The following is a 16,623-nucleotide window of genomic DNA, read 5'->3' on the forward strand; positions in this document are numbered from 1 at the left end:
TTTAGCCGATAAGTTCTTGGGGCAGAACATTTTCCTAACTTATTTATAGAACGTCCTGGAATTGGTATCCACAGAGTAGTTGGGGGCATCCGAAAGAGTATAAATCGTTTGCATGGAAACACTTCTGCCCTATAAGAAGCCTGTTGGTCATACTAATTGTACAAATAAGAGAACCTTTTACTACTACAGCTAAGAGTGGCTGTACTTTCTCAGGCTGCCATTCTATTTTATTGTTTAAACAAATGCTGCCAATATGAAATGTGGTAGAGTGCTAAATTACTTGATTTAAAGAAGATAAGAGTACATCCGATAGCGGAACTGTAGTCTAGTCTTTGGTATTCAGTATGATTCCCCCTACATCTGTGAAGCCCGGCAATAGCCTAGTCAACCTTTCGGAAATTGTCGGCTGGGTAAGCAAATTAAGATAGTACACATCCATTTGCCCGAAATGCACCTTTATACGAAGCACATGGCTAGCTTATTAATGATCATGACAAATACTTCAAGTCTTCAATATATACCAATTCTTGTTGTATATAAATAATAGAGTTGTAGTCCTTGAGAAATTGTTCAATATATTTGCTACGGCGTCACAATTTGTCAATGTCATTTACTCGTATGTAATAAACGTAAACAGATTCAATTTTAGCTAACATCTTTTCCTCTGGCAGGTCTTGTTCGATTTGTCCCCCGGGGACGCCAAGATGTTGTTCTTATTGGCGAACCTTTGGATCCTAATATTGATGTTGGTGAAGAGGTTCGCAGTGGAAATAATGTTAAAGTAAAGGTTTTCAGTGGTACTTCAGTCTTGGACTTTGGCTCTGCTACTGGAAACGTAGAATCCATCGACCGCATTCTATCTCCACTTGCTATGACTGAAGTTGGCACTATTCGATGCATTGGACTGAATGTGAGCATAGGTTCAGATGTTCACACACTTGAACCGTTTTTAATCATTTATAGTATGCAAAACACGCAAAAGAGGCAAATCTTGAGTTGCCATCTGTACCAGTTGTATTTCTGTACGTACCTTTTCCTTGGTTCATAGTTGCTAATGCTCACCACTCTTTCTTGCATTTATAGGAAATCGGCAACATCTCTTGGAGATCCATGGCCAGCGTCAACAATAATACCAAAATTCTCACTCGTTGACGATACATCAGACTATGAATCCGAATTGTGCGTGGTAATTGGCAAAACAGCAAAAAACGTGCCGGAGGAAGACGCACTGTCTTATGTTTTGGGTTATACGGCGTCAAACGATATCTCGGCGCGAAAACAACAGTTTGAACAATCACAGTGGTGTTTTAGTAAGGGCTTTGATACATCATGCCCCATTGGTCCAACTATTGTTTCAACGTCTGCCATCCCGGATCCGAGTCAGCTTCATATCCGCGGATTGAAGAATGGCAAAGTCATGCAAGATTCGCCGCTCAGGTCAGTTTACAATAGTCATATTCTTCCCTTACAAATGTTTTTTTATAATTGTCTAGGTTACTAAGTTATATGGCATTCAGTGACTTGATATTCAGTATCCCAAGGCTTGTCAGCTGGCTATCCCAGGGAACAACACTACCCGCTGGCACACTCATTCTTACCGGAACACCCGCAGGTATTGGCATGGCAATGGAGCCGACGGAGTACCTGCATGATGGGGATGAGTTCGCTGTTAAAGTTTGGCCTCATATTGGAAGTTTATACTCGACCATACGAATTGAGCACTGAACTATTATAAATTAATTAAATGATGCAATAGCTTTGCAAGAACCGTCTCAGTTATTACGGATTCTTTTGCTTGCAAATAGAAGTGATATGCATTACAAGATAATTTAAATGAACTCCCAATTACAATTGTAACCGTGTTGAGAGATTTCCTCTTATCTGAATAATTTCACACTTCGGCTATGTCATATATTGCGCCATATAATCCACTACCGTCAACGCCGTATCATTTTTTCACTGCCCCTAGTTACTGCGAAGATGAGCGGGCAGCGGGAACACAAACGAGCAACCTACCCAAAAACAATAGTGCCGCAAGTTTTCCATAAGACTAATAACGTTTTCCACCTAAAATCAGATACCTCCAGTTATTTACACGCCGATATCGGGTGTTACATGTCAACCCCTCGATAGCGGATCAGATTTTCCGTATTATAAGCCACCTACATAACAAAAAGGGAAGCTAGCGATTGGTAAGCATCTTTAAGAGGAATAGATCATCGATCGAGCCTAATCTTCTTGATACATGACATAATATTAATTACCTCATAATGCTTTACTCGGACAGAAGGATCATCGCCTAGACGCGGATTTGGGTTCAGGTGTCAGAAGGGCGCGCCCAGCGGATGTGCTACAAATGATGTTGACGCTAAAACTATTCGATATTGGTCTATCTTGGTTGTAACATGAGTAATTGGCATGTTTTCTTCTCTTCCTATGCATGCCCGTTACGGACTGCTTAGATGAGCCGTTCGTCGAAAGCCATCTGAGCGCACCTTGGTGGTGGATGGTTATGGGGCTGGTTGCGTGATTCCCTATGTAAATGGCAATACTCCCTGGATATTATCGGCTCTAATTGCTATGATGATGGAAACAAATATTTTCCAGATATTTAAGATAGATAATACTGCCCCTCTCTCCAAGTAGGCATATCAATTTTGTTCTTCATGAGTCAAAGAAACCCATTACATCGAATGGCATCTCTAGCGAACGACGATGGGCTCGAATGGCCAAAGTTGCATAACAATGGCACCGAGGCGGCTGCAATAATAAATACGCCAATCAAACCTTTGGATAATTTACAAACAAATTGCACAGAGCACATGCTTATCTGGCAGTGGGACGAATCTACAGGTTGGCAGGCTCCCGAAATCCGACCATACGGACCACTTCCTATAATGCCCAATGCCAGCGTTCTTCAATACGCAACAGAATGTTTTGAGGGCATTAAAATCTACCGAGGGCATGACGACCGGCTACGAGTTTTCCGATTGCAGCTCAATTGTGAGAGGATGCGCAAGTCATCTCTTCGTGTGGGATTACCTGAGTTTGATACAACTCAGTTCGAATCTCTTTTGATGCAATTTGCTGCCCTTGAGGCTGAGAAATGGCTTCCTAGCGGCAAAACCGGTCAAACGTTATATCTACGTCCAACTCATATCGGGTTGACGGCGGCCCTAGGTGTTCAAAAACCTCGACAGTCTTTGCTGTATGCCATTGCTACTTTGCTTCCAGGTTTCACCACCAAGGGGAATGGTATGAGATTGCTCACCTCCCCAGCCGAAGCTGTTCGGGCTTGGCCGGGTGGCTTTGGGAATCGAAAGCTTGGGGGAAATTATGGGCCTACACTACCGGCACACGATGCAGCTCTTCAGAGAGGTTTCGATCAAATACTTTGGCTTTTCGGCCCAGAGGGATTTGTCACTGAGGCCGGCGCAAGTAACTTTTTTGTCGTATGGAAGACGAAAAGTGGCGATGTTGAGCTCGTCACTGCAGGCCTAGACAATGGCACAATTCTGGAGGGTGTTACCCGTTACAGCGTTTTGGATCTCGTGCGATCTAATCGTAACAAACCTTCAGCGTGGTATCATCGGGGTCACACGCTGCCTCCTTTGACAGCCACTGAAAGAGACTTCACCATAGATGAGGTACAAGATGCTGTGAAAGAAGGTCGGCTGATCGAAGCATTCGCAGCAGGAACTGCGGTAAGTTCATGTCAAGATGTAACCCCAGATTAAGACAACGATGCAGATAGCTAATTGGATGACCATAGTATTTTATTGCATCTGCTGAGGCAATACATCATCGAGGAAAGGATATACCGATCCCGCTTCCAACAGCAGAATCCGCATCATATGCTCAACTGATCAAAGAATGGCTATCGGATATCGTTTTCGGCGTAGAAAGCCCTCATAAATGGACGAAAGAAATTTCTCTGTAATGAGTTATTGTGACAACCCAGCTATGGTCGTATCGCAAAGGCAGCTGCCAGGGCTAACTAAAAAAAACCACTTGACGTACGTTAAATTGTTCATAGTGGTTCAGATAGTTGTAAATCTATAGTCTAAATGGTTGAAACGCAGCTTCTCCATATAAGATGAACGAATTAGCTTCCTTTCCGCTACGGCACTCATTAATACAGACGTTGACTAGGCGAGATATATTTCCAACACTACTACTAGATAATTTCACAGTAGTCTAACTAGGAGAGCTAAATTTCATTACATCACTTGGAATTTTCTAGCAGTAGGGTATTTAGGTAAGATACATTTGATCTTACAGTACACTAATCAACCTAAGAGCTAAATTCATCAGCCTCGCGGGCGTGATTCTTGTTTCCACCCTTCTTAGCAGCGGCCTTCTCTTTAGCAGCGATCTGGGCTTCAGTGTGGTGAGGGTCTCGCCTGGTAACCCAAGAACCAAACTCATCATCCTCAGGAACCTCATCAGCCTCGCGAGAATGGTTCTTCTTTTCACCCTTCTTCTGAGCAGCGGCGGCCTCCTTGGCCGCAATTTGGGCCTCTGTGTGATGAGGTGCACGTTTATCAGCCCAGGATCCAAACTCATCATCCTCGGGAACCTCATCAACGTCCCGGGCATGGTTCTTCTTTCCTCCCTTCTTAGCGGCGGCAGCCTCCTTGGCGGCAATTTGAGCCTCGGTGTGATGAGGCTCTCGCTTATCAGACCAAGACCCGAATTCATCATCTTCGGGTACTACAGTCTCACGAGCATTATTCTTCTTTCCACCTTTGTTCTTGGCAGCAGCCTCCTTGGCAGCGATTTGGGCCTCAGTATGGTGAGGTGCACGCTTATCAGACCAAGACCCGAACTCATCATCTGCGGGAACCTCATCAGCCCCACGGGCATGGTTTTTCTTTCCACCTTTCTTGGCAGCCGCCTGTTCTTTGGCAGCAATTTGGGCCTCGGTATGGTGGCGAGCTTCAACTCCTGGGATAACGGAGCGTACCAGCTTGGTGGCTAGAGCTGCAGCAGAACCCTAACAAACTCCGTTAACTTGATTCAATTATCCTCGCAATCGACAGACTCACAACATATCGGCGCTCGAGGTCTACAGATCCAGCTGTTGGGAGGCCGGCAGCGAAAGGGGCCAAGCCAAGAAGGCCCAAAACCAAAGCATTGGTAGCTGAAGTGGGACGCATGGTGATGAAGATTTGAAGAATATGTAAAGAAAAACTGAAGGAAAGTTATAAACGTTGATGCTTAACAAAAAGGGTAAAAGAAAGAAAGCAAAACTAGACTGGCCGGCAGTCAAAGAATAGTAGAAAAGGAAAGAAGAAGGATGAGATGAAGAATGAAGTGATGAGTGGGAACCGAAAATCAGAAAAGAAGGTAAACCCAAGAGTACTTTATAGGCCCTCGAGTACACTGACTCTATGCGGACAGCCGTAATAACTGGTTCACTCAGCCATACAAGATCGTCTGCTCAGGTATCATCAGAAACTTGATTGAAACGGGATATTCCATCAATCGCTTTGCCAAAATCTAGAAGCGAGTACCGATTGAAACTCACTATCGAGATTGTACCGAGGCTTTTGGAGTTCTCTAGACTGTTCTCCGGAGTGGTTTTACCACAATACTCCAGTTTCAGGTTGGGTCGCGTCAAGCGCTGGTATCATATGAGGCTATGAAACGGTCGCTATTTCAGATAGCTGTAAAATATGAGCGATATACATCTAGCTGTTTGAAAGTTCGTTGATCTTTTTTTTTCTTAGTCGTCGCTTGCTAACCGCCCCGTTTAAAGGTACGTCGTTTAACATTGTCCCTTTTCAACTTTTGTAACCGTTCGAGTTTCGTTTTGCCAAGGCCAGCCCGCTATCCACTTCCCCCCTGCGCGGCTGAGGAGCCCCAATGACTAGATCGTTCCAGTGCAGCTCCCGTTGGGATCCCTTTTTTGTTCATGAAAATCCCAAGATTCAACATAATAAACAAAAAAAATTATTCCCTAAAGTTTTTCATCCAATTCCATTATACTCATTTTCCTTTACGCTACTATGGCTTTCGAATATCAACACCTTGAAGCATCTTTGGCTAGCGAGAAGCTTAGCCGTTTATCGTCCGACTCTACTTCAACTCTGCAGGCAATTGATGATCTGGACTATTTATCGGACAATACAGAATTGGGTTACAAAATCTCAATCCGCGAATCAGCTTCAGGATGGATTAAATCGAAATGGCCCTGGGTTGCACATGCAGCTTTGCTTATTATCTCGTGCGGGATGCTCGCCAGCACTCTAATATTGCGATCATCCACCCTGCTTCTTGTTCGACAGATTTCTGCTTGGTGTAAGTGATGTATATTGAATCAAATGGACACAAAATAACTAAGTAATACGCAGCGCCCGCCGACATCTCTGTGCAATACGATCATGTTCGATACAACCTTACAACAAAGGGCAATCCCTTCGTAGGTGCTGGCCCCGAAGTCGATAGAGTTTGGAGGGAGATTTCGTACGATAGTGAGTATACAATCAAGTAAGCAAGTATTAACAGACTCTAATAACTGTGTGAAAGTGGGCGACCAGTGGATATCAAAGTCCGACTTATGGAAGTTGGACATGCCAGAGACTTCGCTCAAGACCAACCATCCTACCACTGGGGAGGAAGGGTACAGAGTTGGCATGGAAGTCTTTCACCATTTGCACTGCCTCAATCTTCTGCGACGAGTCACCTATAAGCAATACTACGAACCTCTTGGTGGAGAGTTTGCCCATGGCCCGGAAGCCCTCCAAGCACACACAGGTATGTTTGCACTTTTTGTCGACGGCATGATGAACACATTGAACATGCCTTGCTCACTCGTTGTAGATCACTGTATCGAAGTACTCCGCCAAAATATTCAATGTAACGCGGATATCGGACTCTTCACCTTCTATATGATTCCAGACGATCCACTTGCCTGGCCCGAATTGAACTCGAAGCATGTTTGTCGAAATTTTGACAATGTGCGCAAGTGGGCGCTAGACCACTCAGTTGGAAATATGGAGGTGCTGGAGGACTAGACGAACTCTGTAAAAAAAAAAAAAAAAAAACATGTAGCCTTGAATTTACAACAACAACAACGACAACAACGACAACAACGATACTCTCATCCTAATCTCCAGGTGTGTGCATTCGGTCTTAGATGCCTTCATGTGATTAATCCTTAAATACGGATTTTATGTGTTGTATGTTCATAGCCTACAATTGGATACAATGTGTCTATAGGTAGTTGTGGCTCATTCTTCCTAACATTAATTAAGCACCGCTCATCTGAACTCGGAGGTTCGCTTGCGTTCTGATCGCCTAACAACTTAATACTCAACTAAAACAGCTACCTAGCTTAAACCCGATCTTTCACTACATGAAAATCACGCCTATCTATCAGAATTTGATTCAATAGCTCCTAGGCAAGTAATATTTAATACGTTGCAAACTACAGGGTAATATACATCACCCTTCTCAGTCTATACACCGCAAGCGACTACACCGCAAGCGACGCCTTAAATCCGGCCCGCAGCGCTACCCTTCGGGTGCTATCCTGAAGTTTGCTTAGTGCCGGACTATCAGGTCTGGAGTAAATACACTAGAACTGTCGGGTTTAGTTGGTATGAACAGTGGGTTTGCGGTCGCGTAGCTAGCTTTGGCGAAAAAAGACGACCCCGTTTCAACTGCTTTAATTCCAGTATTTCGCCGATCTCCAGGCCACTCAAACGCTTGTTGCATAGTTTAGCGAATGTCTCTGTTCCGCATAGAGGGTTTTCTTTTAGGGGGTTTGTTTCATGCAATAAGTTCTTGTGAGAGATTCTGTTCGCCTCAAACGGTAAAAGTTTTGGCTGTGTACTAGTTTAGGAGGGGCGATGTGGTTTGCACTAGTTTCAGCAATTCGGCGGCTATTTCACTTCTCTATTTCCTAAACACCTTCCTCGCTGCATCACTGCGTTTCTTAAATCATTTGCTAGTAGGGGAGGCGTTAGCTTTTTTTTTCTTCATTTCATTCTTGTACAATCATTGTCTTTCTAAATTCTATGCATGTTCACCATCTGGATTTTGGTGACACTATGGCATTCGCTGGGAAATACTGCAAACTCGAAGGAGACGACCATTTTCACGAGAGTGGAGAAGATCTAGAAGAAAACAAACCCAGTTCAAGCAGGTCTTCATCAATCACCAACTTCTTCAACAGGACGAATGCCCTTCCTTTCAGAGATAACGCAGATTTAGCGACACCCTACCTAACACAACACACAACGACAAAGGCCGGGGCGTCCACCAACTTCTGGACGTGGCTACGATGGGGAATTGTCGTTGGGCTTCAGACAACTTTGATCATACTAATTTCCATAAAGTCGAGTAATAACACAAGAAATCTTCAAGACTTAGCCGCAGGCGGCGAATTTGTTGAAACAGGCAGTGACATAAATGGCATTTACAAAACTCGTGAGTACCACATTGTCAGCGTCGGGCTTCTCCATTCTAACCATTAGGTAGTATCGCACACGTACACATATCTCAAGCCCGAAGAAGATAAATACGTGCCGAACATGACATCAAATGATAATCGCATGGAAATTCGGAAAAATTGGGATATGCTGATGCCACGTACGAACCCGATAATTCGCTGTCGACGTTATAATAAGATGTGCTAATAATATTTATAGTTGGGAGCGGAAGTGTCCTTATTCCCGACTACCGGGATCACCCTTTGCTTGGAGATCCTATTACAGATGACCCGAATCGTTCCGGACCGTTATTTGAAGCGTCATGGACGCACGCATTACACTGTGTTAGTCTATGTTGCTCCCGCTCGTTTCTATCTGTCAATATTCCTTTTCTAATCGTATTAAATCCCTTGTAGCTATATTACAGCGTGGATAGTTACCACCAGTTGATAGTGAATGGACCCAGCGAAGACGATAACCCGAGACATGCCGCCCATTGTTTCGAGTATCTTCGAAATAGTATTCTATGCAATCTTGACATGACCTTGGAAGGATCCATGTCAACGCCAGATGATAAAGAAAGAGGACAACCTCATGTTTGCCGAAACCGAGAAGAGGCTATCTCTTGGATCGAAGCTAGGAGAATGGATGATGCACAGGACATCGTTGGCCCCTAGCAATATGTCTTTTTATAGTACCTGTAATATTATATAGACCACCATTGAGATGAGTATCACAAACATGTGCTTATGGGATCTATTTTTGTGTCAAGAAAAAGTTATGACTATGAACATTAAAAGGCTCATCTGGATAATCTCATGGCAGCTAATGACTATGCCCTGAAAGTGCGTATGCTCAGCTGAAATGAAGTTGCATCTTCTCAAAGCTGAGATTGTGCATTGGAGTAGTATTTTATCTTCAAGGCAAAAAAAAGGGGGGTGGGGGGTTGTTGAGTAGTAATATACGTCACAATGGCTCAATCACAATGGCAAATTAGTTGCAAGGATGTGCAATGCACAATTACTAAAGGAGACACCAGAGTATAACAAATCATTCTATTTTTATTTTATTTTTAGACTTCTGGTGTTAGTGCCCAGTACATATCAAATTATATGTCCCCTTGTATAGCTAGAGTCTATTGAGAGCTAATTTACACACTGGCTGATCCATAGCTATAGAGGCTCAGTCTGTTGGAACCACCGCAAATTTCAGCAGCGTTGCCGGCACAATTCATGTTGCACCCAGCGTTTCCGTCTGGAGCGATAGTATTGCCATTGGCGAGGCTGTTACCGCAGTCTGGAATTTGTTAGAGCTAGAGCAAAAGAATCACAAACTGGAAGGAGACTTACAGCACTCATCGGCAAACTCGAGGCCTGCAAGAACAAAGCCCAAGCTCTTGCATATACTTTGACATGCCTCAACAGTCATTGACGTTGGCCCGTTGGGAACCCCCTCGGCAGTCAGTGCTCGAGCGTTGACACTATCTGTATAGCATCCTCTGGAGGTCCATCCGGTGCTCGCGGGGGGCGGAGCTCCAGTTGCGGTCGCCAGTTGGTACACGTTAAGGCGATTTGGGCCTCCACATGTTTCCTGCGGCGCACCGCTACAGGTCATGGTGCACTGAGCATTTCCGTCAGAAGCAGGGCCGCCTCCGTTTTCGAACTTGGTATCGCACCCTAGATATCGTTAGTCCTATAAGAGTATCATCGTCCTTGATACAATACTTACAGCATTCTCCCGAGTATTCAAGACCCGCAATAGTATATCCAGCAGCTTTGCAAGCCGTCTCGCACGCCTCGACCGACATGGCAGATGCACCTCCTGCGACTTGAACCTGGTTGGCTAGAGTTCGACCATTCACGTTGTCAGAGTAGCATCCTAGGGAACTCCATCCAGTTTGCTTGGGCGGTGAGCTAGTGGTGATGGTCGACATTGTTGTCGGACCCTTTGTTGTGGAGCTAGGAGGAGGGGGGTTCGTGCCTCCACTGCCAGAAGCAAGCCGGAAGAGAGCAATGACATCAGCGAAGGCGTTGGCATTGGCAGAAGAAGCCGCCAGCACATTTCCATTCTCCGTGATCGAGTTGACGACGCCAACTGTTCCCAAGTTGTAGATGTTAATGTTGGTCAGCGTGCCTTCGAGGTCGACGATGTTATTTTGGCAATTTTGCGGCTCCACACCATTGTTGCAGCCTTTTACTTGTTAGCTTACTTCTATAGATTGAAAGAGACAACGAATTACCTTTTCCATCGTTGTTTTCGAAGAAAGAATACAAGCCGGCAGCATAGATGAGAACATTCTTGGAGCCAAGGATTCTCAGGCCCCAAGCCTCAGCACATCGGCCAGATTGGCCGGCGCAGGAAGTTGCAAAGTTGGGGTCATTTATAGCAGAATTGACGGTGAAGGGAGTTGGGGCGAGGGGATTTGGTTGGTAGTACCTGGTCGGAATTTATTAGCCATGAGCAAATGAGGGCGATTGATATACCTACGGTGTCTCTGTCTGAATAACTCCTGCATAGATGTTTTGGGTGTTGGCAAACTGATACTGATACAGAACGTGGTGCTCAACAGCTGTTCCGACACTGGAAGAGCGCGTCAGTAGATTGCTCAAAGCAAAATAGAAGAGAAAACTTTGGGACTCGGATAGAAGATATCACATACAACCAGAAAGTTCCTGCAGTGCTTTCCACATACAAGCCTCTGCCGCTGAAGATGGTGATTTGCGAGTTGTTTGCGTCTTCAATGTCGTGGTCTGCAGTCCAGAGCCAGTTCTGTTCACGTTAGCTAGTGACCAAGCTTCCACGCTGGGTTGACTTACATTCTCCATGTACAGGTTGCTTGCGCTGGACGTGATATGCATGGACATGTAGGCACCGATACAAGCTGTGTTGACAGCCGTGCTACCCGCAGTCACCGGACATTGTGCAAGCTGGAGGTTTGATCCCTTGAAGCCACCAATTCTGGTATGTACGTCCCACATACCACTGGGGGTTCCAGAAGTAGCCAAGTTCCACTCGATGAGAACAGCTCCAGCTTGTGTGCCTTGGGTGGCTACAATCATGTCTGACCATTCCACCTGCCCAGTCTGGCCAGGCGTACCCACTTGAACAACAGGCTTGGGGTTGTTCTGGTCATTGAAGAAGCTTCCAGAAGACAAGATGATGGGGTATTCTTCTCCGACCAGCTTCGCACCAGGGGGGATCTTGAGGGTGCTAGTAACGCGGTAAATACCAGCGTCAAAGTACACGATTTGGCCTGCAGCGGTTGCACTGTTGATGATGTTTTGTAGAGCAGCGGTGTCGTCCGTAACCGCGTTACCTGGATTCGCACACTAGGTTAGCACTCAAATCTCTACACATCACAGGCACTCATGCTCACCAGTGGCGCCGGCAGATCGAACGCTCTTGAATGACGAAACCGGCAGGGTTTCGTATTGAGGCTTCGAGCGCGTGTAATACTTGGATCCGCTTAAGAGTGATGAGGGACGGGCATTTGCTGCGATAGTGCCTTGGAACGATGTCGGTCCATTTGGAGTATACTGATGGCCCTGACCCCATGCAGCGATTGTCGTAGTTCCGCCAGCCAGAAGAGTAGCACCGCTGGTCGATTGAACGGCCACTGGAACATTATTGAGAGAAAGGTTCTCAATGATGAGGCTGTTGGATGTGGGGGGCGTTTGGTTTGAACTGTAGCTGGTCCTGATTCCGACTGGTGTTCCGGTGATAGAACTGTCAATCAGTGTAATAGACTCGGCGGACGAGATGTCAATTCCCAATCCACAGTTGTTGATGCTGATGCCCTGGTAAACCCACTCCCAGGTAAAGCCACTGACAATGGCTGTCCCACAGTTGTTGAATACCAAGTTGCGCATCGTGAACTGTTGATTACCTACAGCTGCACCGATCAAGCCACCGTTGAAAGTCAAGTCTGTGAGGAATCCAGCAGAGCCTATGGAGCTATTAGCTAGGAACAGATGAAAAGTGTCGTGGCTCTGTAAGACATACCATTTTCGACGAAAAGACCAACTTGTTGATTTCCAGACGCAGTACTCATTGTGACCTGGATGTTCTGCAAGCTTGTCGCCTGGGCTGTCGGCCAATGGATACCATACGTCTTGGGGGCAGAAGCCGGCATAGATGTCATATCAAGCTTAAAATTGCGCACTTGACGATAGAACACGTTGGTAGAAATCCAGTTGGGGTCATTGGGGTTGTTGTCGCCATAGTAGGTATCACCATCAATGAGAGCAATACCGTTGAAGTTCGCCGTCGCCTTAATGGTGGGAAGATTGGTCGCATCACCAATGATGTTGGTATAGTATTGATCAATGATGGGAGTCGAAATCAGGTATGTTCCAGCCGGGAAGTACACTATCGCCGGAGTCAAAGTGCTGGATTTGCAGAGTCGGCCACATCGACCCCCTGACAGGATGGCATTGTTAATTGCTGCCGTGTCGTCGGTAACACCATCACCTTGAGTATTCTACGTCAGTAACTGTAAGACACCCAATGAAATGAGGGAGAATAATTATACCCTTTGCGCCAAAGTCCTTTACATTGCGGTATACGGTGTAACCACTGGGTGCGAAAGGCGCAATTCCTTGTTTGGCAATATTCTCATACCAATAAGACGAAGCACGCTTTTCCACAGCGGGTTCAGCCTCGGCCCCAGGGACAATCACGCCCCGGCACGTCGCTGCAAGCGCGAGGGCCGAAAGAACGACGGAGCGCATGAAGCCCATGATGATAGAAGCTCTCTGCGCAGCTTCGCAGTTACAATGGATGAGCCAAGTAGCAGGGTGACAGAAGAGACTTCCCAGGGGGCTCTATGCTCTTAAATCATTTTGAAGAAGAATACTGAAACACGGCAAGTGGGCATGGATAAATTACGCTTAATGGGAGTTGAGAACTCCGCGATTCAGTTAGACAAAAGAAAAGGGCCTTTTAGTCAACCACGAGGAAGCTTTCCATGAGCCATAGATGGAGAACGACCGAGAAAGTCATCGCGATTGCGTTGCAAAAGACGAGCTATGATGGCAATAGCTCGGCACCCCTTACCCGGTAACCTTGCTCGTGGGTAGACAAATAGGGCCCAATAAAGAATAGGCCCGAGATGATGCCAGCTGTTCATGCTAGTGAAGCGTTCTTTCTATGCATCTTTGGCGGCAGAGAGTCCGGGGTGGGAGATGTGGGCTTCGGCGATGTTTGGCGGTTGGACCGACATGAAGCCTAGTCATCTATTCCGAACGGTCACGCATTGAACGGGCGCTCGTGCTGTGGGAAGAGAAACTGAGAACAACGCCGAAACCAGTCTGGACTCTGGACGCGGCGCTCTCGCAAATCAAGTTTCCGCAACCTGGGGTGGAGCGCGTGTTCAGTTTAGCATTTCTCGCGCCGAAACCTGCGATGCTCAAAGGGGAAAAGGCCCAGACAACGTGAGATGAGCAGAGCCAGAAGTCATGCGGTCGCGGAATCTCGGACTCCAGGGTCAGCCCAGCCCAAGTCCAGCCCCATGTGCCGAGTAGCTCCGAACACCGGTACCAGGGAGCATCTCATTAGGACCGAAATCTGCTGCAGAGTTGTGGCTTCTTGCCGCATATATGCGGGGTGATAGCGAGTCTGGGGTCGAGACTCCAGACTTCCCCAGGATGGCAAAATAAAAGCGCGGAGAGCAGGACGAGGTGTAATTGGCGCGGACCCCGGCAGATCGGCAGGGCCAAATACGGCCGGGAATCACCTATGAGTATCGGTGATATGCCACAGCGGGACATGCCTAGGCAGAATTGCCACATGTGGCCACGGGTTGATTTGTATGGGTTACTTTCTGGTCATTCTCCCACCACTTATCTCCCGCAGATATTAAGATGATGTAATAGTTAGTTGACGGCTGAATCAAGCCAACCTGGTCTGTCAATTAACCCAATTCATTTTTGCCAGCTAGACTATCGTCATGAGAGCTCCTTTGTCTGCTCCGTATGCTGCGTGCTGTCCTCCTGCCCTTTTTAGATTCAGTTTTTAACATCGCTTACGCAAGAAGAATTACTGTCGCATGTTCAATGGAGTCAATATTGAATAAAATCTGCCATGGAATGTGCTTGGTGGAATATATTTAGATATGTAAGCAAACTACTAACCATGAGATTCGGCTCGGGGTGTGTGGGGTTGAAAGAAGAAAAAAAAAACTCACAAAGATTCGCTTTGTGATTCTATAATTTCAACCTATCTATAATAGTCCATTAAACCCTGAGAAGTGATAAGTTTTCCAAGGAATACATGGAGGAGAATTATCACTCTCTGGTAATTAAGTCCCTTTCAAGGTGAATTACATCTTCTAGAATAGTATGTGGAATATCACGATGAAGACTTTGGGTATCTTTCTGTTATCATGTGTAGGTTAGGTATAATATTTTATTGATGAAAGGTCTTAGTTGTCTATCATACAGTCGGGGTTAGGACCTCTCGTATACACGATCTACGAGATCCGTAGAGACCGATTGGTCAGGGATACCCTGCAGTCAACACTTTCCGACTAAACCAAATCATATTGTAAACCAAATCATATTCCCGTTCAGTGCTGGCTCAAGGTCTAATCCCACTTGAGCGACTTTATTATCAGCATCTACTTTGAACGACGCTCGTACAACCAAGTGGTCGCGCGGATCCTCGTTCAGAGTCATAAGAGTGGCCAACCAAGATTCCTTGCAGACATGCACCATCCGTATTACCATGGGGATCTCTTGAGCAAGACGCGAAGCAAATAGCGAATCTCCACGACACTCCAAAACTAAATCACCATAACCGGCGTGAATATAGTCTCCAGCGTAGGATTGGTAGGGAAGAGGAGGTGAACATCCAGGGCATGGGAGAGATGGGTAGAGGGTTTCTGGGGAGCGAGCAATATCTGATCTTCGCTGAGAAATACGTTCCTGGAGTTTAATATTCCAGTCAACTCTTTCATCTTCAGGTGTCCCAAGGAGATCATCAAGCATCCCCATATATAGAGCTGTCTGGACGCAATGGCTTGACCCTCTTGTGTTTCCCATCATTACCAGCCCCCATTGGCGATCTGGGAGATACATCGCGGTGGTTCCAAATCCAGTCCAACCACCACTATGCCATATGATGCGTTGCCCGCGGTAGTAATCGATGAACCATCCCAAGGCGTAAGAATGCGGTACTGGGAATGGATTGTTACCGGGGGCTGAAAATGAGATCCGCGGGGTAGTCAGGGTGGTATGCCCAGCCGGACTTATGGGCGGAGACTGCGTCATCATGCACTGCAGCCATTTTGCATAGTCAACAACGTTGCTGATAATAGCTCCCGCCCCTGACACTGCAGGAAAATCAGGCACTGGCTCTTCCACAAACGATTCACTCGCTTCGCTCCATGCGTATCCGCGAGCTAGGACTGTTCCTGACGCCTTGGCTTCCATTGCATCTGTCGGCGTCCAATAGGTGCGGGTCATGCCCAAAGGCTGCCAAATGTTTTGTTTCATGAAATTGCCCAGACTCATTGAGGTCATAGTCTCCATAGCATGCGATACAGTCGAAAACATGTAGCTACTATAGAGATACCGTGTACCTGGTTCTGCAGCTCTAGGGAGATATCTCAACGAGCGGACAACATCTCTTACAGATGCGGATTTCGGCTTGAAGCTAAATTTATGGTCTGGTAAACCGGTCTGATTGCTGAGTGCATCTTCTAGCGTGATACGGGAGGTGATGGAATCATCGTCCAGAGCAAAGTCGTCACCTAAAATTGAAGAGAGCGTTGTTTGCCATGATAAATTCGATGGACAGTGATTGAACGACGAGCGCAAATCCGCGTTATCCACCAGTAAAGAGACGCTAGCAGCAGTGAAAGCCTTGGTAGTGCTAGCAGTAAAAAAGACTGATTCTGGCGTTACAGCAATATCAGGTAATTGTGCAAGTCCATACGCCTAAACTCTGGTTACCTCTGCCGTCATACTCTTGAGAAAATGGCGTACCTTGAAACTGGTCGAGGAGCCTTGAATAAGTCCAATTGCCAGACCGGGAACATGCCATGCATCCATCAACTTTTGAACTTTTTCGTTGAATTCGTCGTTAAAGTATGGACCGCTGGATCGCGAAGGGTCATTTACGTTGTTGCGCTCCATCTGGACGGTGTTGAACGACTTCGAAGTAAAGTGGCCAATGAGTAACCTCG

General features: G+C 46.2%; 7 protein-coding genes across 7 annotated transcripts; 4 read left to right on the forward strand and 3 right to left on the reverse strand.

The window, feature by feature from the left end:
- Positions 1-603: 603 nt before the first annotated feature.
- T069G_04395 (fumarylacetoacetate (FAA) hydrolase family domain-containing protein) lies at positions 604-1,725 on the forward strand (the record flags this gene model as incomplete). The annotated part of the gene is made up of 5 exons (XM_056171605.1): positions 604-616; positions 672-910; positions 964-1,022; positions 1,084-1,437; positions 1,518-1,725. 5 exons carry the CDS (start codon positions 604-606, stop codon positions 1,723-1,725), a joined length of 873 nt encoding a protein of 290 aa, XP_056032497.1.
- Positions 1,726-2,822: 1,097 nt separating this feature from the next.
- Positions 2,823-3,940, forward strand: T069G_04396 (amino-transferase class IV domain-containing protein; the record flags this gene model as incomplete). The annotated part of the gene is made up of 2 exons (XM_056171606.1): positions 2,823-3,704; positions 3,773-3,940. 2 exons carry the CDS (start codon positions 2,823-2,825, stop codon positions 3,938-3,940), a joined length of 1,050 nt encoding a protein of 349 aa, XP_056032498.1.
- Positions 3,941-4,294: 354 nt separating this feature from the next.
- On the reverse strand, positions 4,295-5,159 carry T069G_04397 (uncharacterized protein; the record flags this gene model as incomplete). Its single annotated transcript, XM_056171607.1, has 2 exons — positions 4,295-4,996; positions 5,049-5,159. 2 exons carry the CDS (start codon positions 5,157-5,159, stop codon positions 4,295-4,297), a joined length of 813 nt encoding a protein of 270 aa, XP_056032499.1.
- Positions 5,160-6,011: 852 nt separating this feature from the next.
- On the forward strand, positions 6,012-7,019 carry T069G_04398 (uncharacterized protein; the record flags this gene model as incomplete). The annotated part of the gene is made up of 4 exons (XM_056171608.1): positions 6,012-6,303; positions 6,357-6,476; positions 6,532-6,759; positions 6,826-7,019. 4 exons carry the CDS (start codon positions 6,012-6,014, stop codon positions 7,017-7,019), a joined length of 834 nt encoding a protein of 277 aa, XP_056032500.1.
- Positions 7,020-8,057: 1,038 nt separating this feature from the next.
- On the forward strand, positions 8,058-9,115 carry T069G_04399 (uncharacterized protein; the record flags this gene model as incomplete). Its single annotated transcript, XM_056171609.1, has 4 exons — positions 8,058-8,436; positions 8,488-8,598; positions 8,658-8,782; positions 8,855-9,115. 4 exons carry the CDS (start codon positions 8,058-8,060, stop codon positions 9,113-9,115), a joined length of 876 nt encoding a protein of 291 aa, XP_056032501.1.
- A 473-nt stretch (positions 9,116-9,588) lies between these two features.
- T069G_04400 (pectate lyase superfamily protein domain-containing protein) lies at positions 9,589-13,177 on the reverse strand (the record flags this gene model as incomplete). The annotated part of the gene is made up of 11 exons (XM_056171610.1): positions 9,589-9,734; positions 9,788-10,114; positions 10,167-10,628; positions 10,678-10,874; positions 10,926-11,018; positions 11,098-11,207; positions 11,255-11,754; positions 11,815-12,134; positions 12,195-12,384; positions 12,441-12,908; positions 12,970-13,177. The coding sequence occupies 11 exons, from the start codon at positions 13,175-13,177 to the stop codon at positions 9,589-9,591; spliced, it is 3,021 nt and encodes a 1,006-aa protein (XP_056032502.1).
- A 1,797-nt stretch (positions 13,178-14,974) lies between these two features.
- Positions 14,975-16,573, reverse strand: T069G_04401 (beta-lactamase domain-containing protein; the record flags this gene model as incomplete). Its single annotated transcript, XM_056171611.1, has 2 exons — positions 14,975-16,375; positions 16,424-16,573. The coding sequence occupies 2 exons, from the start codon at positions 16,571-16,573 to the stop codon at positions 14,975-14,977; spliced, it is 1,551 nt and encodes a 516-aa protein (XP_056032503.1).
- Between the last annotated feature and the right edge of the window lie 50 nt (positions 16,574-16,623).

Source organism: Trichoderma breve, chromosome 2 (assembly GCF_028502605.1).
Source record: "Trichoderma breve strain T069 chromosome 2, whole genome shotgun sequence".
Lineage (NCBI taxonomy): Eukaryota > Fungi > Ascomycota > Sordariomycetes > Hypocreales > Hypocreaceae > Trichoderma > Trichoderma breve.